This window comes from Oncorhynchus tshawytscha, unplaced genomic scaffold (genome assembly GCF_018296145.1).
Source record: "Oncorhynchus tshawytscha isolate Ot180627B unplaced genomic scaffold, Otsh_v2.0 Un_contig_11974_pilon_pilon, whole genome shotgun sequence".
In the NCBI taxonomy this organism is placed as follows: Eukaryota; Metazoa; Chordata; class Actinopteri; order Salmoniformes; family Salmonidae; genus Oncorhynchus; species Oncorhynchus tshawytscha.
In genome coordinates, this window is record NW_024608789.1 from 52,788 (window position 1) to 73,913 (window position 21,126).

General features: G+C 44.9%; 1 protein-coding gene across 1 annotated transcript in view; it reads left to right on the plus strand.

The window, feature by feature from the left end:
- The window catches only part of LOC121843818 (neurobeachin-like), a gene marked incomplete at its 5' end in the record, with an annotated part of 79,723 nt that overhangs the window by 52,034 nt on the left and 6,563 nt on the right, over window positions 1-21,126 (plus strand). Inside the window, one exon of the mRNA XM_042313664.1 lies at window positions 4,716-4,840. Within this exon, the coding sequence (XP_042169598.1) occupies window positions 4,716-4,840 (125 nt within the window). The remainder of the gene's footprint in view (window positions 1-4,715; window positions 4,841-21,126) is intronic.

Here is a 21,126-nt window from a genome sequence, read left to right on the forward strand (position 1 = left end):
GGCAAGACAAAAGATTTCATTGCCTTGAACGGGGTATGGTAGTAGGAGCGAGGAGCACTGATTTGAGTGTCAAGAAATGCAACGCTGCAGTGTTTTCACGCTCAACAGTTTCCCCCGTGTATCAAGAATGGTTCAGCAATGGACATCCAGCCAACTTGACACAACTGTGGGTCCACGGACCAATGAATTGAGGTTGTTCTGAGGGCAAAGGGGGGGGGGGCAACTCAATATTAGGAGGAGCAGGAGGACTGTGTAGTTCCTCACTCTGGTCTAGATGGAGAGGATGAAGATGAAGCACATGGTCCATTGATGTGACTGAGGAGCTTCTCAGACCAAACTGTCATCTGCTCCACTATCATTTGAATCATCACTCTCTCCCTCGCTCCATATTTCTCTCCACAGCTCCGTTTGGAGTACGTAAAGGACTTGCAGTGTTTTCTACTTTTAGTTCCCCTTGAAGGAAACACAAAGCCTTTGAAATGTGTCCAGCCAGAGCTGCACTTAGTAACCTGATGCTGGGCCAACTGCTTAATGGTTTGCATTAGCTGCAAGCAATAAAACTATCCTCCTTCCCAGGTCCTCCCTGCTAATGTTGGAATAGTCATTTACAAAGATGGTTACCACATGCTGGAGCTGTTCCCTTCTTTCTCTCCTGTTTATAAGGCTCTAATTCACTCTTATTAATAATGAATAAAAATGCAGTTTTCTTTTGGGTTGCCCCAGGGCTCTGAGAATCATTTCAATGAATATTTCAACACATTATTTTAATCATGGTTCCACATACCCACAGGGAGGGAAGGAGTGAGAGAGGGAAGGGGGCTGTTTTATAGTTCTCAGACCCTCCCCATCATTAAACCCACGTTGCTGCCTCCATCCCTCCATGGCTCACTGCCTCCCTCCTCTCTCCCTGGCTGCCTTCCTCCCTCCTATCTCCCTGCCTCCCCTTTCCTTCTCCCTCCCTCCCTTTCCTTCTCCCTCCCTCCTATCTCCCTGCCTCCCTTTCCTTCTCCCTCCCTCCTCACTCCCTGCCTCCCTTTCCTTCTCCCTCCCTCCTCCTCCCTGCCTCCCCTTTCCTTCTCCCTCCCTCCTCCTCCCTGCCTCCCCTTTCCTTCTCCCTCCCTCCTCCTCCCTGCCTCCCATTTCCTTCTCCCTCGCTCCCTGCCTCCCCTTTCCTTCTCCCTCCCTCCTCACTCCCTGCCTCCCCTTTCTTTCTCCCTCCCTCCTCCTCCCTGCCTCCCCTTTCCTTCTCCCCCCTCCCTCCCCACTCCCTGCCTCCCCTTTCCTTCTCCCTCCCTCCTCTCTCCCTGCCTCCCCTTTCCTTCTCCCTCCCTCCTCCTCCCTGCCTCCCCTTTCCTTCTCTCTCTCTCTCTCTCTCTCTCTCTCTCTCTGCCTCCCTCCATCACTCCCTCCATCCTGCCCTTACTCCCTCCCTGCCTAGGTTGAGAGTCCTACCTCTCTGATTTACAAGTCTTGTTAAAAACATAGTAAAAACGGAGGCAAGCTGGGCCATTTAGACTTGTAATTTGATGCTGTATTTGTTAATGGGAGTGTTAGTGATTTATAGTGAAGTGGCTTCTGCTGTTGCTGCTGTGGGGCTCCTGGTGTTGTGCTGCTGTGTGTGTACTCTATGTAGCCCCCAGTGTGTGTGTGTGTGTGTGTGTGTGTGTGTGTGTGTGTGTGTGTGTGTGTGTGTGTGTGTGTGTGTGTGTGTGTACTCTATGTGGTGTGTGTGTGTGTGTGTGTGTGTGTGTGTGTGTGGCCCCAGTGTGTGTGTGTGTGTGTGTGTGTGTGTGTGTGTGTGTGTGTGTGTGTGTGTGTGTGTGTGTGTGTGTGTGTGTGTGTGTGTGTGTGTGTGTGTGTGTGTGTGTGTGTGTGTGTGTGTGTGTGTGTGCGTGCGTGTCGTGTGTATATTCTAACCTGCTCTCAGTCTAACCTGTTTATCTCTGTCTGTCTCTCTGTCTAACATGTCCATCTCTGTCTGTCTCTCTTTCTAACATGTCTATTTCTGTCTGTCTCTCTGTCTAACCTCTCCATCTCTGTATGTCTCTCTGTCTAACCTGTCTGTATCTCAGTCTAACCTGTTTATCCCTGTCTAACTTGTCCATCTCTGTCTGTCTCTCTGTCTATCTCTGTCTCTGTCTAACATGTCTATCTCTGTCTGTCTCTCTGTCTAACCTGTCCATCTCTGTCTAACCTGTATCTCTGTCTGTCTCTCAGTCTAACCTGTCCATCTCTGTCTGTCTCTCAGTCAAACCTGTCTATCTCTGTCTATCTCTGTCTAACCTGTCTATCTCTGTCTCTCGGTCTAGCCTGTCCATCTCTGTTTGTCTCTGTCTAACCTGTCCATCTCTGTCTGTCTCTCCATCTATCCTATCTATCTCAGTCTAACGTGTCTGTCTGTCTCTGTCTATCTCTGTCTGTCTCTCAGTCTAACCTGTCTGTCTCTGTCTGTCTCTCAGTCTAACCTGTCTATCTATGTCTGTCTCTCAGTCTAACCTGTCTGTCTCTCAGTCTAACCTGTCTGTCTCTCAGTCTATCCTGTCTATCTCTGTCTGTCTCTGTCTAACCTGTCTGTCTCTCAGTCTAACCTGTCTGTCTCTGTCTGTCTCTCAGTCTAACATGTCTATCTCTCTCTGTCTAACCTGTCTGTCTGTCTCAGTCTAACGTGTCTGTCTCTGTCTAACCTGTCTGTCTGTCTCAGTCTAACCTGTCTATCTCTGTTTGTCTCTCAGTCTAACCTGTCCGTCTCTGTCGTTCTCTCAGTCTAACCTGTCTATCTCTGTTTGTCTCTCAGTCTAACCTGTCTATCTCTGTTTGTCTCTCAGTCTAACCTGTCCGTCTCTGTCGTTCTCTCAGTCTAACCTGTCTGTCTCTCAGTCTAACCTGTCTGTCTCTCATCTGTCTGTCTCAGTCTAACCTGTCTGTCTATCTCAGTCTATCCTGTCTATCTCTGTCTGTCTCTCAGTCTAACCTGTCTATCTCTGTCTGTCTCTCAGTCTAACCTGTCTGTCTCTGTGTTCTCTCAGTCTAACCTGTCTGTCTCTCAGTCTAACCTGTCTGTCTCTCAGTCTAACCTGTCTGTCTCTCAGTCTAACCTGTCTGTCTCTGTCTGTCTCTCAGTCTAACCTGTCTATCTATGTCTGTCTCTCAGTCTAACCTGTCTATCTCTGTCTGTCTCTGTCTATCCTGTCTATCTCTGTCTGTCTCTGTCTAACCTGTCTGTCTCTCAGTCTAACCTGTCTGTCTCTGTCTGTCTCTCAGTCTAACTTGTCTATCTCTCTCTGTCTAACCCTGTCTCAGTCTCGTGTCTGTCTCAGTCTAACCTGTCTCAGTCTCTGTCTGTCTCTCTATCTAACCTGTCTATCTCTGTTTGTCTCTCAGTCTAACCTGTCTGTCTCTCTATCTAACCTGTCTATCTCTGTCTCTCAGTCTATCCTGTCTATCTCAGTCTAACCTGTCTATCTCTGTCTCTCAGTCTATCCTGCCTATCTCAGTCTAACCTGTCTATCTCTGTCTGACTCAGTCTAACCTGTCTATCTCTGTCTGTCTCAGTCTAACCTGTCTATCTCTGTCTGACTCAGTCTAACCTGTCTATCTCTGTCTGTCTCAGTCTAACCTGTCTATCTCTGTCTGTCTCAGTCTAACCTGTCTATCTCTGTCTGACTCAGTCTAACCTGTCTATCTTTGTCTCTCAGTCTATCCTGCCTATCTCAGTCTAACCTGTCTATCTCTGTCTCTCTGTCTAACCTGTCCATCTCTGTCTGTCTCTCTGTCTAACCTGTCTGTCTCTGTCTGTCTCTCAGTCTAACCTGTTATCTCTCAGTCTACCTCTGTCTGTCTCTCAGTCTAACCTGTCCATCTCTGTCTGTCTCTCAGTCAAACCTGTCTATCTCTGTCTAACCTGTCTATCTCTGTCTCTCGGTCTAGCCTGTCCATCTCTGTTTGTCTCTGTCTAACCTGTCTCTCAGTCTAACCTGTCTATCACTGTCTCTGTCTAACCTGTCTTTCTCTGTCTCTCAGTCTAACCTGTCTGACTCAGTCTAACCTGTCTATCTCTGTCTGTCTCGGTCTAACCTGTCTATCTCTGTCTCTCTCTCAGTCTAACCTGTCTATCTGTGTCTGTCTCTGAGTCTAACCTGGCTGTCTGTCTGTCTCTCAGTCTAACCTGTCTGTCTCTGTTTATCTCTGTCTGTCTCTCAGTCTAACCTGTATCCTGTCTATCTGTGTCTGTCTCACCTGGCTGTCTGTCTGTCTCTCAGTCTAACCTGTCTGTCTCTGTTTATCTCTGTCTGTCTCTCAGTCTAACCTGTCTGTCTGTCTCTCAGTCTAACCTGTCTGTCTCTGTTTATCTCTGTCTGTCTCTCAGTCTAACCTGTATCTCTGTCTCTCAGTCTATCCTGTCTATCTCTGTCTCTCAGTCTATCCTGTCTATCTCTGTCTGTCTCTGTCTAACCTGTCTGTCTCTGTCTAACCTGTTTGTCTCTCAGTCTAACCTGTCCATCTCTGTCTGTCTCTGTCTAACCTGTCTGTCTCTGTCTAACCTGTCTGTCTCTGTCTAACCTGTCTGTCCCTCAGTCTAACCTGTCTGTCTCTCAGTCTAACCTGTCCGTCTCTGTCTGTCTCTGTCTAACCTGTCTATTTCTGTCTGTCTCTGTCTAACCTGTCTAACCTGTCTGTCTTTCAGTCTAACCTGTCTGTCTCCGTCTGTCTCTCAGTCAGCTGAATGACTTCTGGCGTCTGGACTACTGGGAGGACGATCTACGGAGGAGGCGGAGATTCGTACGGAACCCCTTTGGCTCCACCCACCTGGACATCCCCTGCAAGACGTTAGACGACTATGGTTAGTCAGCATGCTCCTGGCTGATTTGATTTACAGTATGTGTGATTGGAAAGACAAACAGAATACTGTAGACCCAGAGGATAACACAGGAGCGTATTTGGCGACACCAACCCGCTATCGGGACACTGTAATAAGCAACCTTATTTCAACAGTTTTTCTTGTCAACTGTTTGGTTCTTACTTTTCAGAGTAAATAACTCACGGACACTATAGAAGCTTTAACCAAGTTTAATTCTTCCCCAAAGGTTCTGTACAGCTGAAAACAGACAGCTAAAGATTTCAGACTTCACAGTTTATATACATCCTACTTAAGACACTCCCCTTTCTCTCCAATCCTTACATTTTATGGCTCTACAGGAAGCTAATAAAGAGGGTAACAGGATTCCAAACATTTATTACTCTTAAGAGAATCTGTCCTCACCTCCTGACCTCAACCCCTCTTTCATCTAATAGTTATTCCGAAGCCTTCTTCTTTCTTCTGAGAACCATTCACTTCTAACAGAACCCAGTCTCTTTCATTTCCTATCATTCAAATCAAATCAAATCAAATGTTATTTGTCACATACACATGGTTAGCAGATGTTAATGCGAGTGTAGCGAAATGCTTGTGCTTCTAGTTCCGACAATGCAGTAATAACCAACAAGTAATCTAACTAACAATTCCAAAACTACTGTCTTATACACAGTGTAAGGGGATAAAGAATATGTACATAAGGATATATGAATGAGTGATGGTACAGCGCAGCATAGGCAAGATACAGTAGCTGATATCGAGTACAGTATATACATATGAGATGAGTATGTAAACAAAGTGGCATAGTTAAAGTGGCTAGTGATACATGTATTATATAAGGATGCAGTCGATGATATAGAGTACAGTATATACGTAAGCATATGAGATGAATAATGTAGGGTAAGTAACATTATATAAGGTAGCATTGTTTATATGTTTACATCATTTCCCATCAATTCCCATTATTAAAGTGGCTGGAGTTGAGTCAGTGTCATTGTCAGTGTGTTGGCAGCAGCCACTCAAGGTTAATGGTGGCTGTTTAACAGTCTGATGGCCTTGAGATAGAAGCTGTTTTTCAGTCTCTCGGTCCCAGCTTTGATGCACCTGTACTGACCTCGCCTTCTGGATGATAGCGGGGTGAACAGGCAGTGGCTCGGGTGGTTGATGTCCTTGATGATCTTTATGGCCTTCCTGTAACATCGGGTGGTGTAGGTGTCCTGGAGGGCAGGTAGTTTGCCCCGGTGATGCGTTGTGCAGACCTCACTACCCTCTAGAGAGCCTTACGGTTGAGGGCGGAGCAGTTGCCGTACCAGGCGGTGATACAGCCCGCCAGGATGCTCTCGATTGTGCATCTGTAGAAGTTTGTGAGTGCTTTTGGTGACAAGCCGAATTTCTTCAGCCTCCTGAGGTTGAAGAGGCGCTGCTGCGCCTTCTTCACGATGCTGTCTGTGTGAGTGGACCAATTCAGTTTGTCTGTGATGTGTATGCCGAGGAACTTAAAACTTGCTACCCTCTCCACTACTGTTCCATCGATGTGGATAGGGGTGTTCCCTCTGCTGTTTCCTGAAGTCCACAATCATCTCCTTAGTTTTGTTGACGTTGAGTGTGAGGTTATTTTCCTGACACCACACTCACCTCCTCCCTGTAGGCCGTCTCGTCGTTGTTGGTAATCAAGCCTACCACTGTTGTGTCGTCCGCAAACTTGATGATTGTGTTGGAGGCGTGCGTGGCCACGCAGTCGTGGGTGAACAGGGAGTACAGGAGAGGGCTCAGAACGCACCCTTGTGGGGCCCCAGTGTTGAGGATCAGCGGGAAGAGATGTTGTTGCCTACCCTCACCACCTGGGGGCGGCCCGTCAGGAAGTCCAGTACCCAGTTGCACAGGGCGGGGGTCGAGACCCAGGGTCTCGAGCTTGATGACGAGCTTGGAGGGTACTATGGTGTTGAATGCCGAGCTGTAGTCGATGAACAGCATTCTCACATAGGTATTCCTCTTGTCCAGATGGGTTAGGGCAGTGTGCAATGTGGTTGAGATTGCATCGTCTGTGGACCTATTTGGGCGGTAAGCAAATTAGAGTGGGTCTAGGGTGTCAGGTAGGGTGGAGGTGATATGGTCCTTGACTAGTCTCTCAAAGCACTTCATAATGACGGAAGTGAGTGCTACGGGGCGGTAGTCGTTTAGCTCAGTTACCTTAGCTTTCTTGGGAACAGGAACAATGGTGGCCCTCTTGAAGCATGTGGGAACAGCAGACTGGTATAGGGATTGATTGAATATGTCCGTAAACACACCGGCCAGCTGGTCTGCGCATGCTCTGAGGGCGCGGCTGGGGATGCCGTCTGGGCCTGCAGCCTTGCGAGGTTAACACGTTTAAATGTCTTACTCACCTCGGCTGCAGTGAAGGAGAGACCGCATGTTTTCGTTGCAGGCCGTGTCAGTGGCACTGTATTGTCCTCAAAGCGGGCAAAAAGTTATTTAGTCTGCCTGGGAGCAAGACATCCTGGTCCGTGACTGGGCTGGATTTCTTCCTGTAGTCCGTGATTGACTGTAGACCCTGCCACATGCCTCTTGTGTCTGAGCCGTTGAATTGAGAGCCGTTGAATTCATTTAATATCTCAATGTTCAAAGTTTAGCACATCCCAACACAACTATACTTGATATTTGCTTCTAACCATTTCCTCTATTCTACAAAGCCTGTAGTTGTAACTAGTCTCCTGATGGGATGGGACCATTTTTACTAAGTGTTTAGGGTTTGGTCAATACATGACAGGGTCAGGGGCATATATGACAGTAGCTGCTGTCTCTCCACACAGTACAATCCTGTCATTCATAATGTTGTATGATCCCAGACAACCACTGGGTTCTTCTCACTGTCAAGGCCAGCCTTATAAAGTGAGGAGCTATAGAGGAGCCTCAGTATCCTCAGGGTCCAGGGTTGAACCGTGCACTATGGGCAGAGCCTGTTGCTGAGCTGAGAGAAGTTTATTGTCATTTTTATAGGTAACATATTTACTGCCTCTGTCAATTGAACATGACACGTCCGTTCAATGAAACATGTTATTTTTGTAGACTTTTCATTTTACTGTTGTGCTCTTAGTCACAAACTTTCCCTCATTGAGCTGACTAGGGTTGCGTCCCCAAATGACATCCTGTTTCCTATATAGTCCACTACTTTTGACCAGAGCCCTGTGGACCCTGGTCAAGAGTGGTGCACTATACACTGCAGGGAATAGGGTGCCATTTTGGACGCCGCCTAGCAGAGCAGATGGAGCAAAGGAACAAGGGGAACAAAATCTTGTGATTTAGAAACGACAAAATCTCTCACATCAAACAAAACATGCAATAAAATAAAATGTCATTGATTTCTGTGATGCTATCGAATCCTATTGTTCCAAGTTGTCTGCACTCTTCGGAGGTATGAACGGAGGTGAGCAGTCACTAGGCCAGTTCTCTAACCCATGCCTGATGACCCAGGTCTGGTATGAGGAGGACCAGGAGTTTGACCTCCAGGAGAAACTCTGATCCCTAGTTCTCTGGGTCCTGAGGCTGCTTCCCGAATGGTACCCTTTTGACCAGACGCCCTGGTCAAGACGTAGTGCACTATGTAGGCAATAGGGTGCCATTTGGGATACAGATAGCTGTGCCGGGGAGCCGACTGTTGGTTCCACATGTCATCTGGCCTCTCAGCTCTGTGTCACTGCCAGAAGACACACACTCCAGTCCTGCGGATGACACACACACACCAGATGGGTTCTCTCTGGGCTGCAGGTGGCCCATGTTAATGGCACACACACAATAATGACACGGTCTGCTTCTTATTTCTTTCTCAACCGTCCAGACACCTACTAGAGGACAAGGAGAACAACATTCGTGAGAGAGAGAGAGAGAGAGAGAGAGAGAGAGAGAGAGAGAGAGAGAGAGAGAGAGAGAGAGAGAGAGAGAGAGAGAGAGAGAGAGAGAGAGAGAGAGAGAGAGAGAGAGAGAGAGAGAGAGAGAGAGAGAGAGAGAGAGAGAGAGAGAGAGAGAGAGAGAGAGAGAGAGAGAGAGAGAGAGAGAGAGAGAGAGAGAGAGAGAGAGAGAGGTCTCTAACAGCCTTGTATTTAGTGAACAGCAGCCATGATGATCACACTCCAATAACTAGAGGGAGAGACTACTTGCCTGGTCCTAAATGTCAGTCTGACCAGTTTCACTCACTGGGAAACATCATGTCAGAAGACAGTTTATTCTTTGGGAGCTTCTTGAATGTGTGGATTGAAATTTCTATGTGTGTGTACATCTATCAGCAACATTGACAGGGTGAAGAGGACTAAGGGGGTTAGCTTTGTGTCTCTGCCCTCTGTCTGTCTGTATGACTATACCTTGTCTGTTCTGTAGCAGCAGCGGCAGCAGAGGATATAGTTAGCTGATTGGAGCTGGAGACCCATGAAATGGAAGTCAGGTTCATATTGATCCAGTGTTTAACAGGCTGTTCTACCTCCAGGTGTCCTTGCTGCCCTGCTCAGGTGGACAGGCTGGTTGTGTCCCTAATGGCACCTTATTCCCACTACTTTTGAATAGAGCCCCATAGGTTCTGGTCAAAAGTAGTGCACTATATAAGCAGGGTGCAATTTGGGACACAACCAGGCTCTCTCTGACCCTCTGCTACTCACACACACTGATCTTTATAGCTCGTTACAGCAGAATTCACACACACATGCACACACCCATTCACGCACACGCGTACACACACACACACTCTACTGCACCCCGGGATGACATATAGATTATTTCAGCAGTAGAACACACATCATCACTAGCTATCATTCTATAAATTATACTATAAGTATCCTCTCTAGTCTGCAGTTCCCTGGTTTATTAACATGACTAATGAAGATTCACTCTGAAGGAGATGAGAGCTGCATGTTGTCTGACTGACTTTCAATGAGCTCTCTGAGGTATAACACTGTGGAGCATGTCTGAAACCTCAATAATACTGTAACTAAAGGGATGAATAAAGGTATAGCTACAGAGAATCTAGCTACAGAGCATCTAGCTACAGAGCATCTAGCTACAGAGCATCTGGCTACAGAGCATCTAGCTACAGGGCATCTAGCTACAGAGCATCTAGCTACAGAGCATCTGGCTACAGAGCATCTAGCTACAGAGCATCTGGCTACAGAGCATCTAGCTACAGGGCATCTAGCTACAGAACATCTAGCTACAGAGCATCTAGCTACAGGGCATCTAGCTACAGAACATCTAGCTACAGAGCATCTAGCTACAGAGCATCTAGCTACAGGGCATCTAGCTACAGAACATTTAGCTACAGAGCATCTAGCTACAGGGCATCTAGCTATAGAGCATCTAGCTACAGAGCATCTAGCTACAGGGCGAGATACAGGGCATCTAGATACAGGGCATCTAGCTAGCTACAGGGCATCTAGCTACAGAGCATCTAGCTACAGGGCAAGCTACAGGGCATCTAGCTACAGAGAATCTAGCTACAGAGCCTCTAGCTACAGGGCATCTAGCTACATAGCATCTAGCTACAGGGCATCTAGCTATAGAGCATCTAGCTACAGGGCATCTAGCTACAGAGCATCTAGCTATAGAGCCTCTACCTACAGGGCATCTAGCTACAGAGCATATAGCAACAGGGCATCGAGCTAGCGGGCATCTAGCTACAGAGATTCTAGCTACATGGCAAGCTACAGGGCATCTAGCTAAAGGGCATTTAGTTTCAGATCATCTAGCTACAGGGCCTCTAGCTACAGGGCATCTAGCTACAGAGCATCTAGCTACAGGGCATCTAGCTACAGAGCATCTAGCTACAGAGCATCTAGCTACAGGGCAAGCTACAGGGCATCTAGCTACAGGGCATCTAGCTACAGAGCCTCTAGCTACAGGGCATCTAGCTACCTAGCATCTAGCTATAGAGCCTCTACCTACAGGGCATCTAGCTACAGAGCATATAGAAACAGGGCAGCTAGCGGGCATCTAGCTACAGAGATTCTAGCTACAGGGCAAGCTACAGGGCATCTAGCTAAAGGGCATTTAGTTTCAGATCATCTAGCTACAGGGCCTCTAGCTACAGGGCATCTAGCTACAGAACATCTAGCTACAGAGCATCTAGCTACAGGGCATCTAGCTACAGAACATCTAGCTACAGAGCATCTAGCTACAGGGCATCTAGCTACAGGGCGAGATACAGGGCATCTAGCTACAGGGCAAGATACAGGGCATCTAGCTACAGGGCATCTAGCTACAGAGCATCTAGCTACAGGGCAAGCTACAGGGCATCTAGCTACAGAGAATCTAGCTACAGGGCATCTAGCTACATAGCATCTAGCTACAGGGCGAGCTACATTGCATCTATCTACATGGCATCTAGCTGCAGAGCGTCTAGCTACAGGGCATCTAGCTATAGAACATCTAGCTACAGGGCATCTAGCTACAGAGCATCTAGCTATAGAGCCTCTACCTACAGGGCATCTAGCTACAGAGCATATAGCAACAGGGCATCTAGCTAGCGGGCATCTAGCTACAGAGATTCTAGCTACAGGGCAAGCTACAGGGCATCTAGCTAAGGGCATTTAGTTTCAGATCATCTAGCTACAGGGCCTCTAGCTACAGGGCATCTAGCCACAGAACATCTACAGAACATCTAGCTACAGAACATCTAGCTAGCTACAGAGCATCTAGCTACAGGGCATCTAGCTACAGGGCAAGATACAGGGCATCTAGCTACAGGGCATCTAGCTACAGGGCATCTAGCTACAGGGCATCTAGCTACAGAGCATCTAGCTATAGGGCAAGCTACAGGACATCTAGCTACAGAGAATCTAGCTACAGAGCCTCTAGCTACAGGGCATCTAGCTACATAGCATCTAGCTACAGGGCGAGCTACATGGCATCTAGCTACATGGCATCTAGCTACAGAGCATCTAGCTACAGGGCATCTAGCTATAGAGCATCTAGCTATAGAGCCTCTACCTACAGGGCACCTAGCTACAGAGCATATAGCAACAGGCATCTAGCTACATGGCATCTAGCTACATGGCATCTAGCTACAGAGCATCTAGCTACAGGGCATCTAGCTACAGAGCATCTAGCTATAGAGCCTCTACCTACAGGGCATCTAGCTACAGAGCATATAGCAACAGGGCATCTAGCTAGTGGGCATCTAGCTACAGAGATTCTAGCTACAGGGCAAGCTACAGGGCATCTAGCTAAAGGGCATTTAGTTTCAGATCATCTAGCTACAGGGCCTCTAGCTACAGGGCATCTAGCTACAGAACATCTAGCTACAGAACATCTAGCTACAGGGCATCTAGCTACAGGGCATCTAGCTACAGATCATCTAGCTACAGATCATCTAGCTACAGAGCATCTAGCTACAGCGCATCTTGCAACACCATCTAGCTACAGAGAATCTAGGCCAGGGCTGGTCCCCAGGTATGGGGGTGTAGTAATGAGATACTCCTGCCCTGTTAGTGTGTCTCTACTCTTTGTTTCTACTTTCAGTCTCTATTATTTGTCTCTACTCTGTTTCTACTCTCTGACTCTTCTCTCTGTCCTTATTCCCTCTCTACTCTGTTTCTACTCGCTGTTTCTACTCTCTCTACTTGCTGTTTCTACTCTGTTTCTACTCTCGCTCTCCACACTCTGATTTTACTCTGACTAATCTGTTTCCTCTCTCTCTCTACCCTCTTCCTTTCTCTATTTCTCTAATCTATGTATCTACTCTCTGTTTCTATTCTCTCTTTACTCTCTGTTTCTACTCTCTCTATTCTCTGTTTTTACTCTCTCTACTCTCTGTTTTTCCTCTCTGTGTCTACTCTGTTTCTACTCTGTTTCTACTCTCTCTACTCTCTGTTTCTACTCTCTCTACCCTGTTTTTCCTCTCTGTTTCTACTCTGTTTCTACTCTCTCTACTCTCTGTTTCTACTCTCTCTACCCTGTTTCTCCTCTCTGTTTCTACTCTGTTTCTACTCTCTCTACTCTGTTTCTACTCCCTCTACTCTCTGTTTCTACTCTCTCTACCCTGTTTTTTTCCTCTCTGTGTCTCTCTGTTTCTACTCTGTTTCTACTCTCTCTACTCTCTGTTTCTACTCTCTCTACCCTGTTTTTTCTCTACTCTCTGTTTTTTCTACTCTCTGTGCTCTCTGTTTCTCTCTCTCTCTGTTTCTACTCTCTCTACTCTCTGCTTTCTCTACTCTCTTTTCCTCTCTCTACTCTCTGTTTTTTTCTCTCTGTGTCTCTCTGTCTCTACTCTGTTTCTACTCTCTCTCTTTTTCCTCTCTGTTTCTATTCTCTCTCTCTGTTTCTACTCTCTGTTCTCCTCTGTTTCTACTCTCTCTACTCTCTGTTTCTCTCTCTGTTCTACTCTCTGTATCTCTCTGTTTCTACTCTCTCTACTCTCTGTTTCTCTCTGTATCTCCTCTGTTTCTATTCTCTCCTCTGTTTCTACTCTCTCTACTCTCTGTTTCTTTCTACTCTCTGTATCTCTCTGTTTCTACTCTCTGTCTGTTACTACTCTCTCATCTACTCTGTTTCTCCTCTCTGTTTCTACTCTGTGTATCTACTTCTGTTTCTACTCTGTTTCTCCTATCTGTTTCTCCTCTCTGTTTTCTCTGTTTCTCTCTCTCTCTACCTCTGTTTCTACTCTCTCTCTCTCTGTTTCCTCTCTGTTTCTACTCCTCTCTGTTTCTACTCTCTGTATCTCCTCTGTTTCTACTCTCTGTATCTCCTCTCTGTTTCTACTCTCTGTTACTCTCTCTTACTCTGTTTCTCTCTGTTTATTATCTGTTGTTTCTCTCTCTCTCTGTGTCTCTACTCTCAGTCTCTACTCTCTGTCTCTACTCTACTCTCTGTTTCTACTCTCTCTACTCTCTGTTTCTACTCTCTCTACTCTCTGTTTCTCTCTCTACCCTGTTTTTCTCCTCTCTCTGTTTCTGTCTCTCTGTTTCTACCTGTTTCTACTCTCTCTCTACTCCTGTTTTTCTCTCTCTCTGTTTCTATCCTCTCTCTTTACTCTCTGTTTCTACTCTCTCTCTGTTTCTACTCTCTCTCTGTTTTTTTCTCTCTCTGTTTCTACTTCTCTCTCTCTGTTTTCTCTCTCTACCTCTGTTTCTACTCTCTCTACTCTCTGTTTCTGTTTTTCTCTCTCTGTTTTCTCCTCTCTGTTACTCTCTCTACTCTCTGTTTCTACTCTCTCTACTCTGTTTCTACTCCCTCTACTCTCTGTTTCTACTCTCTCTACCCTGTTTTTCCTCTCTGTGTCTACTCTGTTTCTACTCTGTTTCTACTCTCTCTACCCTGTTTCTACTCTCTCTACTCTCTGTTTCTACTCTCTCTACTCTCTGTTTCTACTTTTTCTACTCTCTGTTTCTACTCTCTACCCTATTTTTACTCTCTGACTCGATTCTGTTTCTACTCTCTCTACTCTCTTGCTTTCTCTCTGTCTCTAATCTGTGTATCTACTCTGTTTCTACTCTCTCTTTCTACTCTCTCTACTCTCTTCCTTTATCTCTGTCTCTACTCTCTCTTTCTCTTTGTCTCTGCTCTGTTTCTATTCTCTCCTCTGTTTCTACTCTCTGTATCTCCTCTGTTTCTACTCTCCCTCCTCTCTGTTTCTACTCTCTGTTACTACTCTCTGTATCTCCTCTGTTTCTACTCTCCCTCCTCTCTGTTTCTACTCTCTGTATCTCCTCTGTTTCTATTCTCTCCTCTGTTTCTACTCTCCCTCCTCTCTGTTTCTACTCTCTGTTACTACTCTCTGTATCTCCTCTGTTTCTACTCTCTGTTACTACTCTGTTACTACTCTCTGCATCTACTCTGTTTCTCCTCTCTGTTTCTACTCTCTGTATCTCTTCAGTTTCTACTCTCTCTCCTCTCTGTTTCTCCTATCTGTTTCTCCTCTCTGTTACTACTCTATGTTTCTCCTCTCTGTTTCTCCTCTCTGTTTCTACTCTCTCTCCTCTCTGTTTCTCCTCTCTGTTACTACTCTGTTTCTCCTCTCTGTTTCTCCTCTCTGTTTCTACTCTCTCTCCTCTCTATTTCTCCTCTCTGTTTCTACTCTCTGTTACTACTCTATGTTTCTCCTCTCTGTTACTACTCTCTGTATCTCCTCTGTTTCTACTCTCTCTCTCTACTCTCTGTTTCTACTCTGTCTTTATTATCTGTTTCTACTCTGTCTTTATTATCTGTTTCTGCTCTCTCTGTGTCTCTACTCTCAGTCTCTACTCTCTGTCTCTACTCTCTGTTTCTACTCTCTCTACTCTGTGTCTACTCTCTCCCAGTATTCTCTGTTTCTACTATCTGTTTCTACTCTTTCTACTCTGTCTCTATTCTCTACTCTGTCTCTACTCTCTGTTTTACTCTCCTTCTCTATGCTCTCTCTCTGCTGTCTACGCTCTGTTTCTACTCCCTGTCTCTACACTCTCTTTACTCTTTGTTTCTACTCTGTCTCTACTCTCTGTTTCTATTCTCTGTCTCTACACTCTCTTTACTCTTTGTTTCTACTCTATCTGTCTCTACTCTCTGTTTCTACTCTCTCTACGCTCTTTTTCTACTCTCTGTCTCTACTCTCTGTTTATACTCTGTCTCTACTCTGTTTCCACTGTCTCCTCTCTGTTTCTACTCTGTCTTTCTACTCTATGCCTCTCGTCTGTGTTTCTACTCTTTCTACTCTCTGTTCTACTTTGTCTCAGTACTCTCTGTCTCTTATATTTTCCTGTTTGCGACTGAGCAGCGTCTCCCAGCGTTCAGACTAGCCCAGGATTCAGTGATGCTGGACAGCTTGCATCTTGTGGAATGTGAACTCTGTGGAGAGAGTGGTGTGGTGGGGTGGGGTGTGGGGGAGATCTGGGACTGATGTAGGCTGGAAAGCGGAAGAGAAGAAGGGACTACAGTTAAGGAAACACTACTATGTGATTAGGAAATGCTACTATATGAAACGCAGTTTATGAAGCAGTGCAAGGAGACAGAGTGGCATTCTGCCCTGTTATCACTCTGTAGGATCATCATGTCATAAAGCATAGAGACATTACAGAGACAGGTAGGCATGGGTTAAGGCTGGGTTAGTTAAGGGTAGAGGGACACCCTCATCTGGGAACAGAGTCCGGAGAGAGGGAAGAGGCAAGAGAGGAGGAGGAAAAAGCACATTCTGCATTGCCGTTACCGTCCAAAACAAACGCTAAAACTTTGCATCTGTCTCCGATTCAACTGTTCTGGGCGGGATCTGTGTTGGTAGCGCGGAGGCATAGGAGGAAAAGTTCTCTCCAAAATGGTTCTGGTCAGGTCGCTATTGTGCCAGACGAACACACAACATAAAGCTTTTTAATGGGATTCCAAAACATCAATGACAGATTTTCAGACTTTTTTCTTTTGCAGTAAATATACATATCCTGCATAGCAGTGTTGCCCATTTCATTTGATCCAGTTTGTGTAATTTATGTAGAATATGTGTTCTTCCAAAACAACTCCATTGTAATTCTAAGGTTTCATATTTTATTTATGGTTGTATATATTGAATTATTCCAAAGTATATTTGCCATCAGCCGTATTCCTCTGTTGGGAAATGTACTGTAGCAGAGTAGGCTGTTAAGTGAAACATCATGTGATAGAGTTTCTCCTTAAGGAGCGAGAGGTTGGGGCGTATGAGACGTAGGAGACCAAGAAAAACACATGCTCCCTGAGTCTGACTGAGGCTATAAAAATGAAAGGTTCATGCCACAGAATACTCCAGAGTTCTCCCAATATATAAAACATGGACTGTTATATCACAGTTTGATTCAGCAGCCTGTGCTTCTTTTTAAAAGCATTTCAACTATTATCAATTCCACATTGAACAGTAAAACTACTGAACACTAAAATAGTTCCCTTCTCTGAGATGGTTAACTTTATTTGAACAAAGCTGAAATCCCATATCTACTTTCTATCGTCACCCTCGGATTGGGAGGGAAATGTTGAAAATGTGTCATTCTGTCCTGTTGGTATGGCGATAGGGAATGAGTGACAGGTGACATTAGCTCTGCTCTCTCTTCCTCCTCTCTTTCTCTCAATCCCTTCTGTCTCTCTCTCTCCCTCCCTCCCTTCTCTCTCTCTCTCTCTCTTTCTCTCTCTCTCCCACACTCTCTCTCTCTTTCAATCTCTCCTCCCTCCATCTCTCCCTCTCTTTCGCTCTCCTCTCTCCTCCCTCCATCTCTCCCTCTCTTTCGCTCTCCTCTCTCTCCCTCTTTCTCTCTCCCTCTTTTTCTCTCTATCTCCCCCTCCCTTCCTCTCTCCCCCCCGCTCTCTCTCTCACCCTCCCTCTCTTTTCTCTTTCTCTCTACTCTCTTTCTCCCTCTCTCTCTATCGCTATATATATATATCTCTTTCTCTCCATATTATGGTAGGCCTAAACCCTACTCTATGGTAGGCCTAAACCCTACTCTATGGTAGTCCTAAACCCTACTCTATGGTAGGCCTAAACCCTACTCTATGGTAGCCCTTTTCTTGATGGTTCTGAATCATAAACCTTTTCATGAATTGGGTATGGTGGATATTTTATGTGTCATTGGCATTCTTCCTATATAAAACACTATCAATGATAAATGGTTGAATCTACTTATTCTGGATTGACTTTAAAACACTGTTGCATCCCAAATGATTTGCCATAATTTCCACCATGTGATTATGTGGGTCTTCCAAGGTCACTATATTAGTAGTGGATCGAGACAGAAGGCCTTGGGTGATTGGAGTGTAGAAGGAGAACTACTATATTGGTTAACCCTGATGCAGTAGAGTTTGTGATAGTGCTGATATTTATGCTTCAGGGTTAGGGTCTGTGGGATGAGGTCGTGTTAAGGTCACAGACTAAAGAAATAAATTATGATAGCAACAAAGTGGCCCAATCTCTTTTCTCCTCCTCCGTGTGTTGTGAGGGGAAAGGTGGAGGATGTAAAATATTTCTAATGAGGCAGCCTTGACACCTCAGCGCTGCCAAATTTCAGTGTTGACAAACGGCCGTCTATCTCACCGCCCGCTTTGATTTGAGAACATCTCCAAGTGTAGTGGCTATCACTCATGACAAGATGGACATTCATGTCAGCTCATTTTCTCTCTCCCTGTCCTGCTTCTTTCTTTCTGATTATTTTAAACCCTATATTCTACCCCTTGATAACTGAATTTTGGTTGTGGACAAAGCAGTTTGCTCGGTCCCCTCCTCTCACTCCTTTTTCTTTCGCTCTCTTTCTCTGTCTCTGTCTCTCTCTCTCTCTCTGTCTCTGTCTCTCTCAATTCAATTTCAATTTAAGGGGCTTTATTGCCATGGAAAACATATGTTAACATTGCCAAAGCAAGTGAAATAGATAATAAACTAAGTGAAATAAGCAATAAAAATGTACAGTTAAATCAAATCAAATCAAATCCTATTTTATTTGTCACATACACATGGTTAGCAGATGTTAATGCGAGCGTAGCGAAATGCTTGTGCTTCTAGTTCCGACAATGCAGTAATAACCAACAAGTAAACATTACACTTACAAAAGTTCCAAAAGAATAAAGACATTTCAAATGTTATGTCTATATGCAGTGTTGTAATGATGCGCAAATAGTTAAGGTACAAAAGGGAAAATAAATATAGGTTGTATTTACAATGTGTTTGTTCTTCACTGGTTGCTCTTTTCTTATGGCAACAGGTCACAAATCTTGCTGCTGTGATATTTCACCCAATAGATATGGGAGTTTATCAAATTGGATTTGTTTTCGAATTCTTTGTGGGTCTGTGTAATCCTGAGGGAAATATGTGTTTCTAATATAGTCATACATTTGGCAGGAGGTTGAGAAGTGCAGCTCAGTTTCCACCTCATTATGTGGGCAGTGTACATAGCATGTCTTCTCTTGAGAGCCAGGTCTACCTTCAGCGGCCTTTCTCAATAGTAAGGCTATGCTCACTGAGTCTGTACATAGTCAACCATTTCCTTAATTTTGGGTCAGTCACAGTGGTCAGGTATACTGCCACTGTGTACTCTCTGTTTAGGGCCACATAGCATTCTAGTTTACTCTTTTTTTTGGTAAATTCTTTCCAATGTGTCAAGTAATTATCTTTTTGTTTTCTCATGATTTGGTTGGGTCTAATTGTGTTGCTATCCTGGGGGTCTGTTTGTTTGTGAACAGAGCCCCGGGACCAGCTTGCTTAGGAGGCTCTTCACCAGGTTTATTTTTCTGTAGGTGATGGCTTTGTTATGGATTGCTTCCTTTTAGGTGGTTGTATAATTTAACAGCTCTTTTCTGGATTTTGATCATTAGTGAGTATCGACCTAATTCTGCTCTGCATTCATTATTTGGTGTCTTACATTGTACACGGAGGATATTTTTGCAGAATACTGCATGCAGACTCTCAATTTGGTGTTTGTCCCATGTTGTGAATTTTTGTTGGTGAGCGGACCCCAGACCTCACAACCATAAAGGGCAATGGGTTCTATGACTGATTCAAATATTTTTGCCAGATCCTAATTGGTATGTCGAATTTTATGTTCCTTTTGATGGCATAGAATGCCCTTCTTACCTTGTCTCTCAGATCGTTCACAGTTTTGTGGAAGTTACCTGTGGCGCTGATGTTTAGGTATGTATAGTTTTGTGTGTGCTCTATGGCAACGGTGTCTAGATGGTATTCGTGGTCCTGGGAACTGGACCTTTTTTGGAACACCATTATTTTTATCTTACTGAGATTTACTGTCAGGGCCCAGGTCTGACAGAATCTGTGCAGAAGATCTAGGTGCTGCTATAGGCCCTTCTTGGTTGGGGACAGAAGCACCAAATCATCAGCAAACAGTAGACATTTGACTTCAGATTCTAGTAGGGTGAGGCCGGGTGCTGCAGACTCGTCTTGTGCCCTCGCCAATTCGTTGTTATATCCAGTTGAAATTTGAAACGTACATACTCTTAGGTTGGAATCATTAAAACTCACTTTTCAACCACTCCACAAATTTATTGTTAACAAACTATAGTTTTGGCAAGTCGGTTAGGACATCTACTTTGTGTATGACGTAAGTAATTTTTCCAACAATTGTTTACAGACAGATTATTTCACTTATAACTCACTATATCATCATTCCAGTAGGTCAGAAGTTTACATACACTAAGTTGACTGTGCCTTTAAACAGCTTGGAAAATTCCAGAAAATTATGTCATGTCTTTAGAAGCTTCTGATAGGCTAATTGACATAATTTGAGTCAATTGGAGGTGTACCTGTGGATGTATTTCAAGGCCTAACTTCAAACTCAATGCCTCTTTGCTTGACATCATGGGAAAAGCAAGACCTCAGAAAAAAATTGGTAGACATCCACAAGTCTGGTTCATTCTTGGGAGCAATTTCCAAACACCTGAAGTTACCACGTTCATCTGTACAAACAATAGTGCACAAGTATAAACACCATGGGACCACACAGCCTTCATACCGCTCAGGAAGGAGATGTGTTCTGTCTCCTAGAGATGAACGTACTTTGCCCTCTTCACAACCGTCTTGGTGTGTTTGAACCATTCTAGATTGTTGGTGATTTGGACACCATGAAGCTCTCAACCTGCTCCACTACAGCCCCATCGATAAGAATGGGGGCGTACTCGGTCCTCCTTTTCCTGTAGTCCACAATCATCTCCTTAGTCTTGGTTACGTTGAGGGATAGGTTGTTATTCTGGCACCACACGGCCAGGTCTCTGACCTCCTCCCTATAGGCTGTATCAGGCCTACCACTGTTGTGTCGTCTGCAAACTTAATGATGATGTTGGAGTCGTGCCTGGCCATGCAGTCTTGGGTGAACAGGGAGTACAGGAGGGGACTGAGCACACACCCCTGGGGGGCTCTAGTGTTCAGGATCCGTGTGGCAGATGTAATTGGAGAATCCAGTGGGTTCTGGTAGTCTTTAATAGTTGAGTCTAAGATTTGTATTTGATCATATAGATGTTTTTGCTGTTTGTTCTTTGTTATTGAGCCAAAATGATTGGAGAATCGGTTTATCCATACATCCCCATTTTGGATAGATATCTCTTTGTGTTGTTGTTTGTTTAGAATTTTCCAATTTTCCCAGAAGTGGTTAGATTCTATGGATTCTTCAATTACATTGAGCTGATTTCTGACGTGCTGTTCCTTCTTTTTCCATAGTGTATTGTTTTAGTAATTCACTATAGGGGAGGCGTAGGCTCAGGTTTTCTGGGTCTCTATGTTTTTGGTTGGATAGGTTTCTCAATTCTTTCTTAGCTTTTTGTATTCTTCATCAAACCATTTGTTATTGTTGTTCATTTTCTTAGGTTGTCTG